Below are 21,648 nucleotides of genomic sequence, written 5' to 3'. Positions count from 1 at the left end.
ATCCAGGAAAATGATAGTGTGATGCTGTTGTTTTTCAGTTTGTGTAGGCTTTTGTTTCGGGTGGGATAATATCTTGGGGAAAGGTTTCGCGTTTAGGAGGGTCAGTGCCGAAAGTCTCTGAGGTGTTTGTAAGGTTTGCAGCAGTGGTCCAGAGAGAACCAGTTTTTGTACCGGCGTCTGTTCTTTTGTTTTGCTTTTGCTGTTTTCTTTCAGCCTTTGTGTAAGACTCTGTATGATGTTATGGGCTTTGTTCCAAAGCCGGGTCAATGAAAAATTTGATCTGATTAAAAAAATCCAGGAAAATGATTGTGGAAAAGTTTGGTTCTTTTCCCCCTCTTCATACATGAATTTAAAGGCCTCTTTAATTGGAAGAAAAATATAGAAATTTTTGTAGGATTTCAATTCTATAGGAAAATTTCCTATGAATCCCTTTGAAACGAAGGATTGAATCCTATCCAATCTTTTAAAATTCCTAGAAAATGAACAATCCTATAGAGATTTTAGAGGAAATTTAGCAACAGCTTCAACCTCTTGGTAACTTTCCTTTGAGTCTATCTCTCTCATCCAATTTATACGTTTTTCTTACGGTTTAATAAAACGGTCATTCCTATATTTTTCCTGCGTTTTACAATCATCTGTTTACATTTACATTCCTATCAAAATTTTAAATTTTTTCTATTTCTACGTTTTCTCAATCCTGTGATTCAAAGGGGCTCAAAGTATTTAACTGTTGTCTGAACTGTAAAATTATTGTGTTACTCACAAAAACTGACAGGGAAAAAATTGTTGTTTTTTTTAATTTTTTTTCTTCTACTGCTACCTTGTTGCATCAGTTGCCAGATGCCAAGCATGCGAGTCACCACTGACACCTGGCCCCGCCGCGCCGCCCAAGAACCTCTCCTTCTTCTCCTCCTCCGGTCCTCCCTGATGAAAAGCGCGTCACTGCAAGCACTGAACCCAAACCGAGCCATGGCGGCCATGGGGCGATCTGTGCGGGTGGTGCTGGACTCCTCCGTCCTCCTCGACCCATCCGGTGTTACAGCGGAGGAGGAGGAGGTGGTGGTGGCGCTGCGGCCTGGGGCGGAGGCGCTGCTGCGGCGCCTGCGATACTCCAATCTCCGGGTGGTATGAAGCGGGTTCTTCACCCCTCTCGATCTCTCCCCTGCGATTTGCGATTAGTACTAGTGGGATGTGGGCAGGGTGTTGGTTACTGGTGATTTTAGGATGGGATTGCTGCAACCTTAGGTTTTTGCTGAGATGATCTGAACATCTGTTTCGGGCTGAATGTGAATGATCTCGAAAAAAATTGGCTAAAGACTCAAATCTTTTTACATTTTGTTTCAGTGTTTACACATGCTTTTGTGTTTGTTTAGCTTCATGAAGTTTTTCCCTATGGAGATTATTTAGGAGGAGGGCATGTTTTGGCTGATCAGATGTGTTAGCTCTTGGCTCAGTAGAATCCATGGCCAATTGCATGCCACTAACTTTATGATTAACGCATATTCCCCCCCCCCCCAAAAAAAAAAAAACTATATGATTAACGCGAACACATCTCATTGAGATTTTTATGATGTCTCCTTGTAGATTTTATCAAGTTCTTTTTTTGAATGAACCGGCACAAAATGATTCACAGCTAATTGTATCATCCTTCTCTTTTTCAGGCAATTTGCCATCCGGAGGGCTTGCCAACTAATGAGGTGCTCTGTTTACATCCTTTCTGAACTTATTTTGCTTGCTTCGTCAATAATTTTACTACTTTGACAGGCTAGCTTGATGAAATGAAATTATGTAAGAGAAAATGGTCAATGTTTGTACGGCTACAATATTGTGTTCTACTGCCATTTTTCTTATCAGATTTACCTTTAAAACAATCTTGTTAAACTTGTGGTTACACGCAAATACTTTCGTAATATATTTCTTAAAGGCACTAGGACAGTAAGAGTGGTCTTGTTGTCTCCAACATCTGTCCTAATAATACCAAAGGTGCAATTTCATAAGATTGAATTGAATTTTATTTTAAAGTAACCAGATAGAATTGAACTTTTAAATGCTCTAGTGGCACCATCTCTTAATCTTCAGAAATGTAGCGTTCTTCTGGAATCTGCCTTTAAACAGTTAAAATATTTGCATTCCGTGAATTCAAAACAATTGTTAACTATTGTGGTGCTTATCTCTGTGTCCTTCCCCTGACATAAAAACCTCTATGGAAATATTGCCTTTAGACAGTTAATGTTTTTTTTTCTGATATAAAGTGACTGCAGTTGAAGAAAAATAGTTTGTGCTTACACACCCCCTCTTTGCTTTTTATTAGTCAGGTTTTCTTGAGAAGACTGCAAAATTGTACTCCTTTGGATATATGCCACTTACATCTCCAAGTGGGAGCAATTTACTAAATGAGTTGATGTTAGAATGGAGTGGAACGAATTTTTGCTTCTATGTGACTTCAGGAGTTCATGAAGGTCTACTATCTGAACTTCAGAATCACAACTGGGAAGTTATTGCCATGGGTAAGCATTAACAATACCGTACTCATGTTCTTAGGAGTTCATTCATCGAATAATGTCCCTATATATATGTTGTGGGCCACTTACTCTCTCTATATTCAGGTAATGAAGATGTCATAAAGAACTCTGGAGTTATACATATTAGCATGCTTCAAGAGTTACTTATCACTTTGGCAACTTCAATAAAAAAGGTTAACTTTTCTTGGCATCAACTTATGCATTTTAGTGGTATAATGCATTTAATTTTAATTATATACTAGCGTTTGTTCCATTTTTATTCAGGAAATAGGAAACTCATCTGCTTTCGTGGTTGGCTATGTTATGAAACAATCCCGTGAGGAAGACTTTGCCAAGGCAATTTTTGTACACTCTGTTACTGACTACTATGTACTGGACCTCTTCTCAAATATCATTTTCTTCACCTTGCTTGCAGAGAGGAGCATTCCCCATTTATCCTAGTAAAAACGATCTTATCTTTGTTCCACTCTCTTTTGAACTTCCCTTAGCTTCTCAATTGCAAGAAGTTGATCTAGTGCTACACAAAATAACTGATGAGATCATCAACATTGATCCAAACTCTTCCATCAGTTTTCCGAAGGGGATTTCATTTTCTCCGGGAATGTCTGAAATTATAAGGTACATAAGAAGATCGAACTGAGAGTTACTGGACATAATGTAACAAGAAATGTATTTACCTTTTAATAACTTGTGATGGAAGTTTGCTATGGTCTTTATATGCAGTGGCTATTGAAGCTATAAATGACAACCAAATGTAGTAGTGTTTCCTTTTTAGCATGGTCTATTTGGCAATGGCTTGATATTTGTTTTGCTTTCAAAAACTATAAAGCTCTTCTGCAGTTCCTTATTTAGTCTCACTACAACTCTCTATGTTAAGCAGGTTTGTAGAAGAGCACTGTGATTTTTGTGTAATTGATCCATTCAAAAATATTTATCCATTGCTGGATCGCATCCAAATTCAAGAAATTCTAATCCGACTGGAAGGACTTAGCGCCGAAGGAAGGCCAAAACTCCGAGCACCATGCTTTTTAAAGGTCTATTTAACTGAACTTACATTCATGCAGAACAATGGATACATTATAATGTCATAAAGAAGAAAATTTGGAGATGCATATATCTGTTCCCTTGCTGTTACTTGAAACTGTCTATTTGCCAGTTACCATCTTTTTCTTCCATCTATATATGTTCCACAATTGCTCATTTAGCAATCTGTACTGTTGATTTCGAATTTATATGTCCTAGATGATTGACCACTTGTGTGATGGCAAATTGTGTTCCCTTAGTGACCTGTTGTATGCTTGGTCCTATTTTGTCATTTCTCCTCTGTTCTGTTTCTTAATTGTTGTCCTATATGTTTTTGATATTTTCCACCCCTCGGTGCTCTTGTGGTGTGGTCTTGATACTTCTGAATAGCATTAGTGTCCTTTGTGATTTGTCAAAGTTTAACTTTGCTAGTTTTCTTTGCTTGACTAGCTATTTTTGTGAAACAGATTGAAAGCTTTTGTGGCAGTGAATTACAGAAACAACTAGCAGAAGCTAAGTTATCCTTTCCGCTCATTGTGAAGCCACAAGTAGCATGTGGAGTTGCTGATGCCCACAATATGGTAACTCTTTGGCTACATTTATTTATATGTACCTATACATTAGTTTTCTATCATATATCCTGTAGTCACCAACATCAGGAAGATGCTTCATATTCTAACTGTGCCATCATTATCAATTTTTAGTTAAGATTTTTTATTGTTTTACTTTTGCACCTGAATTGCACATTTGTTGTGTACAGGCATTGATTTTCAAAATCGAAGAATTTAGCAACCTTAGTGTGCCTCTTCCAGCTATTCTACAGGTACGATTTTGTATCTTTCTTCAGATGATGATTACTTGGAATTAAATCTGATATATATATCTTGGTAAATTTTATATTCTAAAGATAATCAATTCTTCCTTGAGCACTTTGCAACAATTTATTGCTAAGTTCTCGCAACGATTCATTGCAATTTTAACATTTCTGAGGCATCCTATGCTCAAATCGATTCATTTGGACCTTGCTAGTAAGTTACTACGTATCTGTCAATTGCAATTCTGATGACCTGCCTGCTCAAACTTATGCATTTTATTAATGTTATGTAGGAATATATTGACCATGGATCCAAAATATTCAAATTTTATGCAATTGGAGACAAGATTTTTCATGCTATTAAGAACTCAATGCCCAATGCAAGTCATCTTAAATCATCATCAGGAGGCAAACCTCTTACATTCAACAGGTACACTTGCAGAAGTATATACAGGCAAAGTATGATGCCCAATTTCTCAATCAACTGTTATCAAGTATCAACACTGATAGAGTCATATTTTTTATTTTAATTTGGGTTACCACAGTTTGAAGACTCTTCCAGTGGCTACAAAGGAGCAGCTGCTGCAAAACGAGGTGCAAGATAGCAAATTGTTGGACATTAATCTAGTAGAAGAGGCTGCAAAATTGCTGAAGGAATTGCTAGGGCTTACAATATTTGGGTTTGATGTCGTTGTAAGTATTTCTTCTAGCCTTTGTATAACCATGCTTTTTGAGTAAGTACAGCTACTCAGAGGAACAGTAGCATAATTCGTCCAGCTGGAATACCTCTGATTGCCTTCATGCTTAATTGCTCTCGACATATTCACCATGCCAATGCTGATTGTATATGCAGGTTCAAGAGTCCAGTGGAGACCATGTCATAGTGGACCTAAACTATCTTCCGTCTTTCAAAGAAGTTCCTGACAATGTGGCGATGCCTGCATTCTGGGATGCAATCAAGCAGTCATATGAGTCAAGGAAGCAGATGACACAAACTTAGTTCAAGTTCTCAAGCAAATGATTTGCATACAGGCGACAACATTCATACTAATTGGAAAGGGAGACCGCTCTTTGGGATCGAATTAACTCTGACCTCTAGCAGAGGTTGCTTGTCACTTAGATTTGTGGAACTGCTTGCGATGAACATTGCTGGCAGAGATGTACACCTAGCGCTAATAATTTGGGGAACAAAGTCTTTTGTGTTCCCTGAGTTAAAACCCTTAGCAGAATAAGCATGCAGAAGCAACTCTCCCGTGTTAAACTAATTATTCTGTTGTGCAGTGTACCATTTACATGTGAATTTTGGCCACTCTGTAAACACTCTGCTGAAATGAGAAATTGCTTACTGATATGCATACTACTGCTGCTATGGATGTTGAAATGCCATTTCTGTTCATTTCTATTCTTTTACTCTTTGAAAATGATATCAGCATACAGATGAAGCCCTTGAGCTCCTTTTCAACTCATCCCATGGTAGTTAATCAGATGCTATATATTTCTTCAGAGAAGCCTGCTTCTCAAAACTACTAACTTTTCCTGGGAAAAAAAATGCTGGCTGGAAGGGAAGAAGAGAGTTGGAAGCAATTACTATATGGTCCCAGAAAAGTTCAGAACTGAACCTTTTTGTGCCATATGGAGGCCAAGGAGAAAGAAACACTGTAATATTGCACCAAATGGATCATCCACTCTTAACAATATTTTTCTGTTTGGTTTCATGTGCCTGTCCTTTTCACTGACATTTTTGTTACATTTGTATGCATTGTGTTTAGCTCCAGGGATGGTTTCAGGATTGCCAGCACATTTTTGTCCTTGGAGTATTCAGGTAACCTTTTCTGCCATAGGGTGATATATGCTCTGCTCTACCTGCATCTGACCACCTCCATTGTTTCTGCAGCCTTTCCTGAAGTATGGATCGCCTGAAGAGAGTTACTGGCATGGCTAAGGGATTATCAGCTGTTCCGGCTCAGAAAAACGAAGACGAGAGCTTGGTTCTCTTTGGTGAGCTGTACAGGCATGAGAAGGAGAAGGATGTGAACCTCCTTGAACCAATGTACTCAGTGGAGTTCGAAGCAATTCAAGGTGAGAGTTTTGCCTTGTCTTTTGAGTCCTTAACCTGTTCATGCTGGCATGGAGGTGCAACCAATTTTCTTGCTTTATTCTATCACCAGTGCCTAGAGCTAACATGTTAGGTAGGGTTGTTATGATATTTTCACTAGAGTAAATGAGATCTCAAGTTATCGACGCAGCAATTTCAGTAGATGCTGATGAAATTATTGGGGGGAAAAAACCCTTTTTTGCTTGGAAGATGGATAAACTGATTGGACTTATTACCTACTTTGGTTGACCGAATATAGGAACCAGTCGTATGTTCAAGTTACCATCAGGCAAGAAAGATTACCTCCTACCAGATGGTGGAAAGCACGATTACGACTGGTAACAGTAAAATTTGCTCAGTGTTTAAGATGCACCTAGTCTTTCCATTGTGTTCTCGAATAATATCAGATAATTTCAGGCTCAAGACTCCTCCAGCTACTCCACTGTTCCCTTCCCTCGAGATGGAAGCTAATTCCTCTCAAATGGTTTTTCAGAGAGAATTGCCTATCCTTCAGCCAGTTAAAACTTCAAGGGTATGACAACTATCTGCACTACTAATTGACTGTAATTTACCATTCACAAGTTAAAAGAACCATTAAATTAATCTTTTGGTATGATAATATTATCTGAAACTGTTACATTTAACATGTTCAGAATAATTCCTGAATTGTCCAAACCAGAATTAAAAATAATAATCTGATTTTCGTAGAAGCAGTAAAAGATTTCCTTTGCAAAATGATCCTCCGTTTTCCTTGATATTACTGTGACATTCTGAAACTTCAACAGTTCTCAATCAAGCCTGAACCAACAAGCACATCAACAAGAACTGAATCGCCTACCTCCAGCTCCTCAAAGTCTGCTACTCCGACGGCAAGATCCAGTAGCTCTTCATCAAAGAAAAACTTCACCAAAGGAGATCCTGCTCTCTCTGAAGTGACCACAGCTTACAAAATGGACAAGAGATCAAGCTACACTCCTCTGAAGAACATACAACAACTTGCAGCTCCAACAACTAAAAGTACAGCAGCCAGCAAAGCAGCCAAGAAAACCTCAGCCAGCAAGAAGCCTGAATTCCCAGGCAGCACAAATGCAGTAAACAAAATGGCCAAACTAGGAATCCCCGACAAGCCGCTGAAGAAAACCACAGCGACTGCACCGAAAGCTCGGTCCAAAGATCCCGCAATTGGTATGAAGGATCTGAAAATGGATGCTGGCACAGCAAGAAGAATGCCATGCCCACCTGCTGCAACAGTGGGTAGCAACAATGAGCTTAACAAAGTTGCAGGGAAAGGAAGGAGAAGAACTGGAGGTGAGCCTGCTCCTGGCAATGGCAGCCGTGCCACTGAAGCTACTACAAATGGAAGGAGAAGAGCAGTTGCTGAGAAGGAGCATGGACAAAGGCTTGGAAGCCTTGCAAAGAAGTGAAACAGAAATATCACCATTCTATCCAGAGCACACTTAACTTGAATGTTTTTTTCTCGGTTAATGTTTGTGTTTATGGGGTTTTACCAATGCTGAATGAACACTCTTCATGTTGAGGAGTTTAATCATCTTATGAGTACGAGTTGCAGAAACATTGAAATTGTTCATAGATTTGGGAAATCACTTTGTTCATTTCTACGGAACAGAGTTAATCCTGATTGAACCAACCAACACGAATTTTTCTGCTCTCTTATAATGCACTGATTTCCACAGTAAAAAAATCATTTGGGTTTTTAATGCTAAACATTTCACTGAACAGCCTGCAATGAGCTAACATAAATACTGAAAGCCAAGTATACAGGCAGGAATTGACACTTGCAAACGAAAGCAGTGAGCAACTTGGACTTGTCTAACGCATAATTCGGACTCCAATCAGACACCGCATTCTTCAACCTACGCAAACCTGCAAGCTGTGCCCTTTATCACCGTTTCGTCTACATTTTTGTCAAGAATTCTCTTCCACAGAAGCACACTAGCCATACATTGCAGAACTATGACCATCTTCCTAACCTCAAGTGATCAAAGTCTAATCTTCAGGTTGACAATTCATGCTTTGCATGGTCAGTGTACAATTGCTCTACGTGATCCCAGCTTCTGAACAAAACAGTGGGAGCATTTCTTCAGACGTATCAGTGGCTATGGTCAACAAGGTTACAAAGTTACTGTCACATCAATGCGTGGCAGCATTAAGCAGCGCCGGTTTTCTGCAATCAAGTGTCCAAAGTTTAGAATAGTCTTCGCCTGAATCATTGTTTGTTTCTTGATCTCATAAGCATACTAGTCTCAATGGTCCCGAACCAGAACAGAAATATCTTGGGAGGTGCAGTAAGCATGCATCACTTTCATTTTTAGCTCATGTAGCAGCATCAGTGACAGTACAACTTTGACAGAAAATGGCAGTTTATTCCACTATCTATACTAGTATAATTGCATGGTTTTTCATTATCATCATCCACAGATACACATTGGTGAGCATTAAGAGTACATTCTGCTTTACCAATACTCCTATGATGCCTACAAAAAAGTGGCTGCTTCAAAGTATCACCTGGAATCTATATAGTAGCAAATGCAGTGAGATGGATGGCCTCCTTTCTCTACACAAAAGGAGGCTTCAGTTGCACAAAGCTGCCATGTTCTAGGCCTAAATATACTTTGTGAGTCAAACTCCGCTGAATGCCATGGAGTTTCATCAGGCAAACGGGCTTCGATATATACAAGACTCGACCACAGGTTATATTGTTATCCTAAAGTGCATAGATCTTCTTGTATTCGTTGTTCAGTAGCTCTGTATCCGAATCGACTGATATGGACCACGACTGGCTGGTGGATGACCTCCTGATCTTCTTCATGTTCTTCTCCTCCATCCTGTGAGCGATAATGCAGTAGCACATGGACCCAAGGGTGGCCAGCATGATCGCGGTGCCGATTGCCATTGTACACCAAGCTAGCCACCGATCATCACGGCCCACGACGACATATGTTAGTGCTATGAAGGCTGCTGAGATGCAAAGGCATGCCATCCACATCAGCTTGTTCATCACAAAGACCATCTTCTTCTTGGCTTTCTGCTCAACAACAATTAGAGAGGTCTGGACAACGACGACGGCAAGCGAGATAAAAAGAGCCAAGGCATCAAATACCAAGAAGATTATAAATGCCGGATTGCTTGCTACAAATGCTTGCCCTAAGGTCATGTTGGGATCATGTGGATCTTTCATATCTTCCAGAAAATTACCAGGGATAGTAAATATGGCTGCAAAGGCAACTGTGGCAATAAGCACCGCAACAACAGTATTGGAGTTGATGGCATTGTTTAGCCCACCAATGTGAAGCTTTTGAATCCTCTTCTTGATTTTTTGGAATTGCATCTTGGTCTGACGTGTTTGCTTGATCCCAGATTGGACGTCATGCCTAATGTCGCTAACTGTCTTCTTAAGCTGCTTTGCTGAATTCGGAGGGTTTACTTGCTCTTTTGCAGTTTCACCACCAACCTCTCTCAGGATGTTAGAAAGTTCTTCATTACCTAGTTTCTCTGCAATAGCAAAAGCAGTCTCTCCTGCTCTATTAACTGCATTGATTACGATCTCTTTGACTGATATTAGAGTCTGGACTATCTGGAAGGAATTACACAAATATTAGCAAAGGTACAAGTAAGAACTGAAAATGATTTGAAATGCTAGGCACATAGGAGTACAATATTGTCCCTCAACATTCTGGTTAAAAGATTTTAGAAGTCATGGTTTTACTAAGCTCCACAGTTTTTTCACTCCTCCTTATTCAATTTATTTTATTCCCGAAACAAATTTGAGTTTTCTATTACGGAATTCCTTTATAGAACATTTAGTATTCAGTGAGCAGATGAACTTCTGTTTCCAAATTTTCATGGCCAACGTGAGTTCAACCAGAAATAAGACAAATGACGAAAATATTAACATTTGTAACATAACGACCAAAAATATGGCAGAAAATAGAATATTTCACCAAGATATTATCACTTACAACGGTGTTGCCCTTCCGAGTTGCAACATGCAATGCTCTGTTCCCTTTGTTATCTTCCACATGGATAACTGAGAGATCAGGCTTCAACAATTCAAGCAGAATTTCAGCATTTTGGCCTTTCGAAGCCATGTGCAGTGCTGTTTGTCCTTTCTTATCTGTTCTAAAACCAATCCCTGGATCTTTATTTAACAATGCTGTTACCACCTCCACATGACCCATTCTTGCTGCTGAATGCAAAACTGTTTTGCCATTATTTCTAGCTATTCTGGCTAGGCTTGCATCTGTTTCCAGCAGAAGATTGACAATATCAATATGGCCCTGAGTGGCAGCAGTATCCAAAGCAGTGGCATTTACGGAATTTGTTGTCATAGCTAATGCTGGAAATGCTTGTAAGAGCTCCTTCAAAACATCTGCAAAGCCAATAAATGGAATTTCTCCATGAGCCAGAGATGCTTTGACAAATCAATCTAAACAAAACATTGTGCTAGCTGAGTAAAATATAAGCATTGTCTTATTTCTAACTCAGGGATAAAGACATATTTTTGGAAGATCAAGCACTTTGTTATCACTAAATCTGTGTTAGAGGATTAGCAGCCAGTTAGCCACTGCATCCTTTCGGATTGGCAAATCTGTGATTATTGCAACACATCACAGACTAGAACTGTCAATGCATTCGCAATTTTGGTTACACTAAGAAAAATAAACATGTAGTAATAATTTAGACCAAATCAGCCAAGAAAAATTGCTACAAATTAAGAGTGCAGTTGCAATAGTAATGCATGCCCTTCAGGAAATAATTGGGAAATATCCTTGTGCAACTATATGGATTTGGATAAGTCAATCCAAGACAAGTAGTTCGACATAGACAACTGTGAGCACAATCAAACCAATATGCATAGTTCAGCTCATATAATACCCATATGCTTAATAATTTCAATTGACATGAACCTATCAGCAGGAACTCATTGACTTGGCATGACTTATAAGGATCAAATAAACAAACCATCATTTTTGGGGGCATAAAGATAAATGAATCACTAGTGATGAAGAAAAGAACTAACCCAGATGGCCCTGCTTCGCCGCAATATGGAACGCATCGAAACTGTTAGTAGCCTTGAGCCCTGCTGACTGCAGATCACAAAACTTCAGTATCTCACTCACAACCTCAGTGTGCCCCTTCTCGGCAGACACGTACAGCGCGGTTTCGCCGTCCTGGTTCTGACGAGCAGCCAATTCCCCCACCAGCTCCGGATCACTCGCGGCGAAGATCTTCTGAACATGGGGGACACTGCCAGCCCTTGCTGCAAGGTGGAGCTCGGTGTCACCCCTCTTCCCAGGGCTGTCCTTGTTCCTCTTGAAGCTCTGCTGCTTCTCCATGGACAGGAACTTGAAGCTTCTCTGCTTCTCTATCCCCCGGAAGCTCTTCAGCTTCTCCAGAGCGCCGAGCCGGCTGCTGGATTGCCTCTCCATCCCCCAAATCCAACAAACTACTGTTCTTTCAGTTCGATGGTGTTGTGAATTTCAAGTCCAATGCAAGATCTTGTCCCTGAGAAGTCTAAGAACCCAATACTGCCTCCACTTTGGCAAATTCAGCTCTGGTTGTTGCAAAATATCACAGTCTTCGGATTGCAGAAATATGCACCGAGATTTGATCTTGCCCCCCTCTCCTCACCACTGGAGCTCCTTAGGTTTGGCTGCTTGGAACATCAAACTACGGGAAGCTCTCAAATTTCTCCGTGAAAATCATCTGCCGCGTCAACAGGAACCAGGCCAAGACGGGAGATTTTGGAACCGCGTGGCTCCGTACTTCCCTCGAGATTACCGACCACTTCTCAAACTGCAAAAAGGAGGATGAACTTGATCAAGATGCATACCATATTTCCCCCATGATCCCAACACAAAACTGAAAGATTGAACATAAAATGAGTAGGCTTGAATCACAAAATCGGAAATGAAAGAGAGAATCGCGCACACACACACACACACAACACTTGTGCCCCCAACAAGCAACGAGTATGAACAGAACCACTCACCACAAGAAGCGCATGGAGAAAAAGGAAAAGAAAAACACACCCAAGAACTGGATGTAGAACCAAGAATCAGATGAGCAGGAAAACCTAGCGCTCCCAGAATCCCATCTTTCTTTCTCGCAAAGAAAGAAGGAAGGAACACGAACCAAGAGAGAGGCCAAGAGAGGAACACGAACACAGTAGCAGCAGTAGTGGGTGTCTTGGAAGTTTGGACTCCTCTCCTTCTAGCTTCTCTCTCTTTTCAGTTGGTCCCCTCTCTCTCTCTCTTTCTGTGGCCTGGAAGAAGCTCACTGCTGTGGCTGCTGCTGCTGCTGGTTAGGTTGATTCCCAGTGCTCTTCCACCACCATCTCGCAGTCGCAGCTTATCATCATCGGAGACGACGACGACGACTGCGAAACGGAACGGAGGAGGAGGCCACACACGTTTGGTTGGTCTCTTTGCTCTTGATTTTTTTTCCCTCGAGGGAATATTTGTGCGACTTTGCGGTCCTCGCCCTTTTGCATTGCCTTTTTTCTTCTATAAAAAAGACAACTTTACCGTCTTCTTTTTATATATATAGTTTCCAATTACCCTTTCTGATGGCCCTTTTTATTTCCTTGGGGCTGTAATTTGTACATTTTTGGATCGTTTTTCAGAAAAACTAACGGAATGAGTCGTTAGTATTACTACTTTTCTTTGCATTTTCTACATGTCAAAATGGGATCTTTTCTTCATCGTGCTATACTTGGCTTATCCGAAGATCATCTGTTTGAGTCACGGCTGAAAAAAAAATCAACCAAAAGTAATTTATAGGTAATTATTTTATTTGTATCGTTAGCATTTAAAACCAAATGTTGGAAAATAGGTTTCGACGAAAATATTACTCTCTAAATATTAAGTTTGAACATTTAAATATTGGCTATTGTTGATAAGCCAATCAGCAGAGAACGCGTAACAAGAAGCTGCTTCATATTTTGCGGTCAAGAACTAAAGATTAATTTAGAAACATGTGCCGGAATCAACTCTTAGGTTAAACAAGAATTGGTAGGTTTTTTTTTTTTTTTTTGCATTGTGCTTGTTTGATTTAATATTTGTTTGGTGATGCATAAAAAATGCATCAGGGGGGACTAGTTAGTGGCACATGCATGTTGTTGCCTTGTGTCTTTTGGATTACGGCGGCCATGGCTCTCTACATCACCAATGTGAGCAAGCAAAAAGAAAGGCGCGCATCACAGCAAACCCCACACGTTAAATCCTGACAATGACGTTTTGGTTCCAAACACCCGGGCCCACATGTAGTAATAAACTCCATGGTCCGTAGTGTGCTGAGAGCCTGAGAAGTGAGATATGGTCTCCTCCACTGTAAATTCTTTTTTAGGCTTTGTTTAGGTAAAAATATGTATTCCCTCCGTCAAAAAAAAATATACTCCCTCTGTCAAAAAAAAAAAAAGATGAATATATGACTGGATATGACATATTGTAGTACAACGAATCTGGACAGATATACTCCCTCCGTCCCAAAATATAAACATTTTTAGCTATGAATCTGGATAACTATGTGTCCAGATTCATATCTAAAAGTTGTTACATTTTAGGACGGAGGTAGTATGTCCATATTCATTATATTAAGATGTACCGCATCCAGTACTAGGTTAGTTTTTTAAGGGACGAAGGGAGTAAGAGATTTTGGATAGATGTGACATGTTCAGATTTATAATCCTAGAATATGTTACATCCATCCAAAATCTCTTATATTTTAGGATGAAAGGAGTATAAGACATTGGTCATGTTTATAGAACTAGCCAAAAGTTATTTTGAGAACTATTTTTTAGCAAAGAAATAGCCCTAAAATAAAATAGCCCTAAGTTGTTTGGATCATAGGGTTGTTTTGAGAGCTATTTGGTCTTTAATGTACCTTCCCATGGAGAGAGAAGACATTTTTTCAGTGGGCCTCACCCGAAATAGCCCCAATTACTCAATTAGCACCCCTTAGGTGGGATAGTTTTGGGATGGGTTATTTCCAAATAGCTCTCAAATAGCTCACTATTTTGGATCTTTTTGGGCTATTTGGACTATTTGAGGAAGGACTAAAAAATATCCCTTGGATCCAAACATGGCCATTGATTATTATAGTACTTTCTCTGTCTAAAATAAGTGTAGCTGTTTATAAATTTAAACTACACAACTATAATTATTTTTGAATGGAGAGAGTAACGATTGTGTGTATCTAAGCTATCTAAAGGTTCGAAGTACCATTACCTTAATATAATTCACTGAGTTCTATAAAAACTTTCGTTACTAAAAAATCAAAGTATAACTGTTTTATTTTTCTTCTGGGTTCACTAAAATCGTCATGTTCCAAAAATCCAAATGACGTGTATAGGCATCCAAAAAGATAGCAACAGGTCGATCGGCTGTGCTTTTGTTTCGGTGTTGAAGAGATCAAAGATTAGGACAGGGCGAGTTGCATTTATTAAGAAAAGATCAGATGGCCGTACCGGTACCAGTGTCTACAAACCGCCGAATCCACCTCAAGATTCGCGCTAGCTGCTGTGTTAGGTAGGAGTAGCGCTGATTAAGCTAATCTCTTTTTCATCATACATCTTCTTGACCTGGTTTTTAGCCTGACAGTGCAAGTTCAGTGATCAGCAGGCAGCATGCCAACGGCACATCAGTTCGTTCTGCAGTGTACTCTGGAGTGGAATGGAATGGCTGTACCCTTAAACGATGTGATTACACACAAACTTTTCATATAAAATTTCTTAGAATACTACTATTTTAAATCCATATTTCAACTTTATAAAAATTAATCATTCGTTTATACCCTCGAGTAATTATCATAAGAGATTTTTTATGGTCCAGCAAATTGTACCGCTCAGTACTGGTACCGCTCGGTACCAGTACGCATGTACCGTTCGTTCTGGCATGGGTAGGATCGGAAGAGAGTGGCGCCGGCCATGCGTTGAAGCAATCAAGTGGCGGCGAGCGGCGGATTCCGGCATGCGTTGAAGCAGGCCGCAGCAGCGGCAACGAACTCGTCCTTCCTAGCGGCAGCGGTGTTGAAGTAAGCGGCGGCGGTAGCGAACTCGTCGTTCCCGGTGGCGGCGGCGTCGATGTCTTCCTTCCCGGCGGCAGCGGCGTCGATGTCGTCCTTCCCCGCGACGGTAGCGGCGGCAACGTTGAAGCAGGCAACGGCAGCAGCGAACTTGTCGTTCCCGGCGACGGTGGCGGCGTCGATGTCGTCCTTCCCGGAGGCGGCGGCGGCGACGGCTGAGTTCACCTCCAAGAGTCGGCGGCGTCGATCGATCAAGAATCCCAGCGCTTCTAGGGTTCGAGCTGCCCGTCCATCCCTCCCGATCCGGTTATTGCACGCGAAATTACGTTTTTGCCCTTCCACCTCAGTTCTCCGCGTGGTACTGCACAGGGACAGAATTGGTACCGCCCGGTACCAAACTCTACCAGCCGTTAGATCGGGCCAGATCCAACGGCCAGGATTTTGGTACCGGGCGGTACCGGTACCGACCGCTGTACCGTAACAACGCTCTTATCATAAACCATTCAACTATTTTCAGCATCTCAATCCATTCAGTGTAAAAGAAACCCTAAGGGTGTGTTTGGATAATGGAAATGTAGGGTGGGATTGGGATTGGGAAATGAACGAAGGGTTAGGATTAAATGGAAGAGGGAGAATGAACGGTTAGGATTTAAAAATATCTTTTAGTGGGTGGGAAATGATTTCCCTTTCCCATTAGCCAAACGGGGCCTCAAGTTCTTTGCCTATTGAGCTGATAGTCTGACAATCTAACGAACAGTTGTGATATGGTTACTGTAGAAAGATTTTTTAGATAATGGAATAGAGCATCCCGGCCTTTGCTCAAAGAGCTACAACCAATTATTACAATGTCACACTCAAAATGAGTGAAGTTAAAGAAACTTAAAAGATGAAATCAACCATCAAGAAGAAACAACCTAAAGACTGCCAACCCAAGATAAAGAGTACACAATTATTGAATTCTGTTTGTGAACCTCCATCCAAAATTGATAAAAAGTTGCATAACCGTTGTCTCAAGAATACGGCATGCAGCCTTTAAAAGCTCACTATTTTCCTCACACTTTTGTAGTTGTGCCCAAGACCGGAGCCAATGCTGAATTCAACCTGGTTTCTGAAGACAACCAATGTTACTACATGTCTGATGATAAGTTGCGATCACCTGTCAAATACTCCCTCCCATACCATACCAAAGTTCAGTTCGTATAATGGAGGACCAAAAGGAAGGAATTGAAAGGTGGTGCTTTGTTGATGCTTCCAACAGTGATATTGTACTTAACCCAAAAAAGAAGATCATCTTCTCCAAAGTAGCTTTTATTCAGAATACCTCAAAAGAAAAGGTGAGGCCCCAGAACAGTTTGTTTCAGCAGAATCTTTTCTAGACCACACAAACCTAGTCCAAATTCCACATGCACTCGCACCAAATCTGCACTAACACCACTACAAAAAGGGAAACGCTGCAAAAAAAAGGAGGATTTAATTTCAGACTCCTTTTTTCTGAATCATACACCAACCTACGCGTTGGTCAATTCAGAACGACTCGGCTAGCTAGCCCCTTTCTGCGAGCTTGCTTTGGCTGTGGATTGTAGTGGTAGTAGTGGAGTGCACTGCTGGCTCGCTTTGCTGTTTTTATCTCTTGTGGCACACAAGTGGATTGGTGATTGGTGTGGCTCTTGTTTTTCTGATGCTTGCAAGGCAGCAGCAGCAGCAAATGGTTCTTCAGATTTCCAGGTCCCCATCACCACACCCATTCTGCATAAATAGAATCGTAAAATCAGACACCTTAATTAAAGATCATACGAAAGAATCAAGATTTTGACAACCTTATTCCTAAATAGTTATTACATCATATGAACAACTGATGTACCTTCAGAAACTCTGCTTAATCACTGCATCGGCAGCAACCTCAGGTGCTTAGCAATTCTACTTGCCGACAGAGTACTCGTACCAGTACAAGTGACAGTAAGCTTGTGGCGACATGTGTAGAGTACAGCTCGGTGAGATACTGATGTGATCATGGACTGATGCAGTAGCCTTGCGACCATCAGCAATATGGACAAAAACGTTTTCTCCCTCGAGGGCACTGACGTCTCACACTCTCACTTCGTTTCAGCGCCTGACTTTGTGATCGCCTTGACCGCAAGATCGTCCTTTTTGCCTGCACTGTTCTTCCTCACTGCCACTGGCAGGTCAATATTCTTCTAGAACACACACACGTCAGGAAATCAGCATCTTCAAAAAAAAAGACAAAATAAGGACTTGTGTTTTCAGTCAAGGCCTGATGATGGCTGTGAGAGTTTTCAGACGGATTGGTTGACCGAGATTAAGATTAGCCTGTGTGAGCAGATGAGCCAAGCAAGATCAACCGATTATTTAATCGAGTTCTAGTGTAGTTATTGGAGATATCGATGTCCGTACTGGATGATCTTGACCTGAAACTGCAACCAGATGATCACGGCGACTCTGCGAGACTGTGAGCTTTTTTTTTTTTTTCTCTTTTGATTCGGACTGCGAGCTCATCGAAGCCACAGCCGATTTGGGCCTAAATGAAAAATGGGCCCAGGCCAGAATGAAAAATGGGCCTAAGACCCCAGTACAGTATAAATGGGCCAAGTTAAACTTGGGCCGTACGCGAAATGGGCCTACTTGCGCGGAACCGATTCCAAGGCACTGCTTCAGGTCCTTTTCCCCTGAAAATGATTCAGAGGCATTGCACTATTTACAAAGCCAGATTATTGTTTTCAGATTCTGTACAGCCAATGGTTTGTGCTCTACGATTGTTGGACAAGTCTGTAGCATTTTTATTTTGTGATGTTTCTGCGTTTTTAAGTCGAAGAAGACGTGGAATGTGACTTGCGTTGCAGCCATTTGCTAATGTAGCTATTCAAGGTTTGGGCCCTTCATTTTCCCAAAGTTAACAGAAGGAACCAAGGAGAAGGATGTACCGTAATACCCTCCACATGTGTTTATAGCTAATTTATAGTATATAGATCTGCCACTGATCACAAGTCCTCGTTTGGAATGGAAAACGTTCGGCCTCATCTTTTCACTTATACTCATGCTTATCATCTAAATTTTGAATTTTTAACCTTAAATTTGAAGTTGATTTTAAGGTTTTCTCATCGAAGTTTATTTTTCAGTCTTTGTTTTTAGATCGCTTTTAGAACGTGTATATAAAAGTTTTATTTATAAATTATTTATTGTTTTGCAAATATGCCATTTCGCTTATTCTCCGAATAAGTGAAACAATGGGACCGATTCTTCCTTGTTTGGAACGAAATTTTTTTGCAGGAATTGAACTAATTCCTGTGAAATTTCTTATGTTTCAAAGGGGCTTGAAACCCTGATAATTTCTAAAACACCATCATTTTGAGCAGAGTTTGGTGAGGAACTCGGAAATGTTGGTGTCGGAGCTGCCACCTTGGCTCATGGCGGCCCTCGCCATGGCGCTCCATCGCGCGGCGTTCGTCCTGAACTCCATGCCCGTCTCCCCGTCCATCACCCCCGCTACGCACCTCGCCACCTCCTCCTTCCTCACCACCCCCTCGCCGTCCGCCCGCGCCCGCACGCCGACGCGCCACGCCTCCTCTACGTACCTGGCGTTCGTCGGCTGGTCCGACCACTGCGCCACCGCCACCATCGGCACGCCGGCGCTCACCGCCTCCACCGTCGAGTTCCACCCGCAGTGCGTCACGAAGCACCCGACGGCGCCGTGCGCCAGCACCTCCAGCTGCGGGCACCATGGCACGATGAGACCTGTCGTGTTCTTCGCCGCCGTCTCGCCGGCGAAGCCGTCCGGGAGCTTGCCGGTCTCCGATGACCTCACCACCCAGAGGAAGAACCTGCCGCTGTCGCGGAGCCCGTGCGCGAGCTCGGCCATCTGCACCGCGCTCGGCGTGGCGAGGCTGCCGAAGGAGACGTAGACCACGGAGCTCGCCGCCCGCTCGTCCAGCCACGCCTTGCTCTCCGCTGCCATCGGCGTGTGGAGGTCGAAGCCGTACGACGCATCGCCCGGGAGACGGCCATCGAGGTACGCCGACGGCACGGTCGGCCCGACCGTCTTGGCGCCCCACGTCGCCGCCATGTACTCCGCTTCCTGCCAAGTTGATCTCACGCTAAGCTTAAGGCCCTGTTTAGTTCCCAACAAAACTTTTCCAAAAAACATCATATCGAATCTTCGGACATACATATATATATATATATATATATATATGAAGCATTAAATATAGATAAAAAGAAAAACTATACACATATAAATCGTGAGACGAATCTTTTGAGCTTAATTACGGTATGATTAGCCATAAATGCTACAGTAACCGCATGTGCTAATGACGGATTAATTAGGCTTAAAAGATTCATCTCGCGGTTTCCAGGCAAATTATGAAATTAGTTTTTTTATTCATATCTGAAAACTCCTTCCGACATCCGGTTAAACGTCCGATGTGACACACAGAAATTTTCATTTCACCAACTAAACATGCCCTAAGTCTTAAGATTGTATTAGATTGTATTAGGCGTGTCAGTGTCACCTTTGGCTGTAGCTCGTGGAAGGAATTGACGAGGACATGGTCGGCCACCTCGAGGCCCTGGCACTGCCGCAGCAGGAGGTCAAGGTAGGCGGAGCGGCCGGCCGCCGGCGCGGTGAGGAACGTGGGGAAGTCGGCCGGCTCGAGCTCCGGGGGCACGCCGGGCAGCGGCGGCGCCGGCGCCGACGTGGGGAGGGGGAGCTCCACCCTCCCCGCCCACGCGTGCGCGTACGCCACGTTCACCGCGCACGCCTGCGTGAAGAACGCCGCGCACGACGCGCCGTGGCGCCGCGCCACGGGCGCCGCCCACGGCAGGAACGCGTCGTACACCACGGCGCGCACGGGCCGGCCCTCGCCGGACTCCCCGCGGAGGAGCTCGTCCAGAGTGGCCGACCCGGCCGACTCGAGGCGGGACAGGTAGGCGCCCTCGTCGCCGAGCTCGTCGTAGCCGCGGGCGTCGCAGCCGTCGGAGTAGGTGGCGACGTGGACGCCGCCGCCGCCGCCGGGGGACGGCGGCGCGCGGCAGCAGGAGTTGAGCAGGGAGCGCGTGACGGCGAGGGTGCACCGGACGCGGCGGTGGGCGGCGAGGCGCTTGCCGAACTGGAGCAGCGGGTTGACGTGGCCTTGCGCCGGGTAAGAGAGGAGCAGCACGTGGACGCTGCCATCCGAATCTGCCATTGTCGTGCGACTTGTTTCTTGCATCGGTGCACTGCAGCACTGCATTTATAGAAACTGAAGAGGTTGTTAGTCAATTTTTTGGTGTCACATCGGACGTTTGATCGGATGTCGGAAGTGTTGTTTGGATACGAATGAAAAACTAATTTCATAACTCACCTGTAAACCGCGAGACGAATTTATTAAGTCTAATTAATCAGTCATTAGCACATGTAGGGTACTGTAGCACTTATGGCTAATCATGGACTAATTAGACTCAAAAGATTCATCTCACAATTTTCATACAAACTGTGCAATTGGTTTTTCATTTTATCTATATTTGATGCTTTATACATGTGTCCAAAGATTTGATGTGACGTTTTGGGGAAAAAATTTAGGAACTAAACAAGACCTTATGTAATCTCTGTCTTAAAAAAGACTAACCTTGATGTTGTTCAGATTCGGTGTTCTAGGTGATATCAAATTCTCACTTAGGTTATTTTTTTACAAAGGAAGTACCAATGAATAATAGGGATTTTCAAAACACCATGTGCAACGCGAAGTCATCGTATCTTAACTGATTACTCTATGTGATGTGATTGTAAAACGTGTCCATTCAGATTCGCCATGTGATAAAGAGTGCGTACGTTTATTGGGACGAGTACATGTAAATATATGAATATTATGCTTACGTAGTGTTTTTCGAAAAAAAATATGATAAGCAAAACAAAACTCATATCGGGTTTGAGATAGTATTTTGATTATGTAGTGTGTTTCGAAAAAAATATGATAGGCAACTGAAATTCATATCCGGGTTGAGATAGCTGGAACTGGTAGTCGGTAAATACACAAAATGTATAATTTAGGAGTTTTAAAAACGTGCAAACGAATATACAAAATTCGGAATCAGAAAAGAAGGCCTCAGTATTATCCGTAACCAACAAAATCTTGTAAAATTTAGACGGATTTTACTAA

General features: G+C 42.3%; 3 protein-coding genes across 5 annotated transcripts; 1 reads left to right on the top strand and 2 right to left on the bottom strand.

Moving 5' to 3' along the window:
* Nucleotides 1-936: 936 nt before the first annotated feature.
* Nucleotides 937-8,106, top strand: LOC136351723 (inositol-tetrakisphosphate 1-kinase 6). The gene is made up of 18 exons (XM_015755748.3): nucleotides 937-1,125; nucleotides 1,662-1,697; nucleotides 2,312-2,507; nucleotides 2,607-2,695; nucleotides 2,787-2,858; nucleotides 2,938-3,140; nucleotides 3,403-3,556; nucleotides 4,013-4,126; nucleotides 4,306-4,368; nucleotides 4,653-4,789; nucleotides 4,905-5,052; nucleotides 5,213-5,358; nucleotides 5,790-5,832; nucleotides 6,129-6,181; nucleotides 6,266-6,438; nucleotides 6,714-6,792; nucleotides 6,872-6,986; nucleotides 7,240-8,106. The coding sequence occupies exons 1-18, from the start codon at nucleotides 970-972 to the stop codon at nucleotides 7,876-7,878; spliced, it is 2,616 nt and encodes an 871-aa protein (XP_015611234.2). The 5' UTR covers nucleotides 937-969; the 3' UTR covers nucleotides 7,879-8,106.
* A 644-nt stretch (nucleotides 8,107-8,750) lies between these two features.
* On the bottom strand, nucleotides 8,751-12,910 carry LOC4347595 (ankyrin repeat-containing protein At5g02620). 3 transcript variants are annotated; one of them, NM_001422823.1, is made up of 4 exons: nucleotides 12,611-12,868; nucleotides 11,496-12,271; nucleotides 10,435-10,844; nucleotides 8,751-10,049 (listed from the first exon to the last, which is right to left on the bottom strand). In NM_001422823.1, the coding sequence occupies exons 2-4, from the start codon at nucleotides 11,902-11,904 to the stop codon at nucleotides 9,180-9,182; spliced, it is 1,689 nt and encodes a 562-aa protein (NP_001409752.1). In that variant the 5' UTR covers nucleotides 11,905-12,271; nucleotides 12,611-12,868; the 3' UTR covers nucleotides 8,751-9,179. The 3 variants fall into 3 exon arrangements, with proteins under 3 accessions (NP_001409752.1, XP_015611769.1, XP_015611771.1); XM_015756283.3 differs by having other exon boundaries at nucleotides 8,818-10,049; nucleotides 12,468-12,910; XM_015756285.3 differs by having other exon boundaries at nucleotides 8,818-10,049; nucleotides 12,641-12,910.
* Nucleotides 12,911-18,754: 5,844 nt separating this feature from the next.
* LOC4347594 (UDP-glucosyltransferase UGT13248) lies at nucleotides 18,755-20,711 on the bottom strand. Its single transcript, XM_015755869.3, has 2 exons — nucleotides 20,023-20,711; nucleotides 18,755-19,589 (listed from the first exon to the last, which is right to left on the bottom strand). The coding sequence occupies exons 1-2, from the start codon at nucleotides 20,695-20,697 to the stop codon at nucleotides 18,858-18,860; spliced, it is 1,407 nt and encodes a 468-aa protein (XP_015611355.1). The 5' UTR covers nucleotides 20,698-20,711; the 3' UTR covers nucleotides 18,755-18,857.
* Nucleotides 20,712-21,648: the final 937 nt, after the last annotated feature.

This window comes from Oryza sativa, chromosome 9 (assembly GCF_034140825.1).
Source record: "Oryza sativa Japonica Group chromosome 9, ASM3414082v1".
NCBI classification, from domain to species: Eukaryota; Viridiplantae; Streptophyta; class Magnoliopsida; order Poales; family Poaceae; genus Oryza; species Oryza sativa.
Note: the sequence above shows the minus strand (reverse complement) of the source record. Positions and strands in the feature narration are given on the sequence as shown.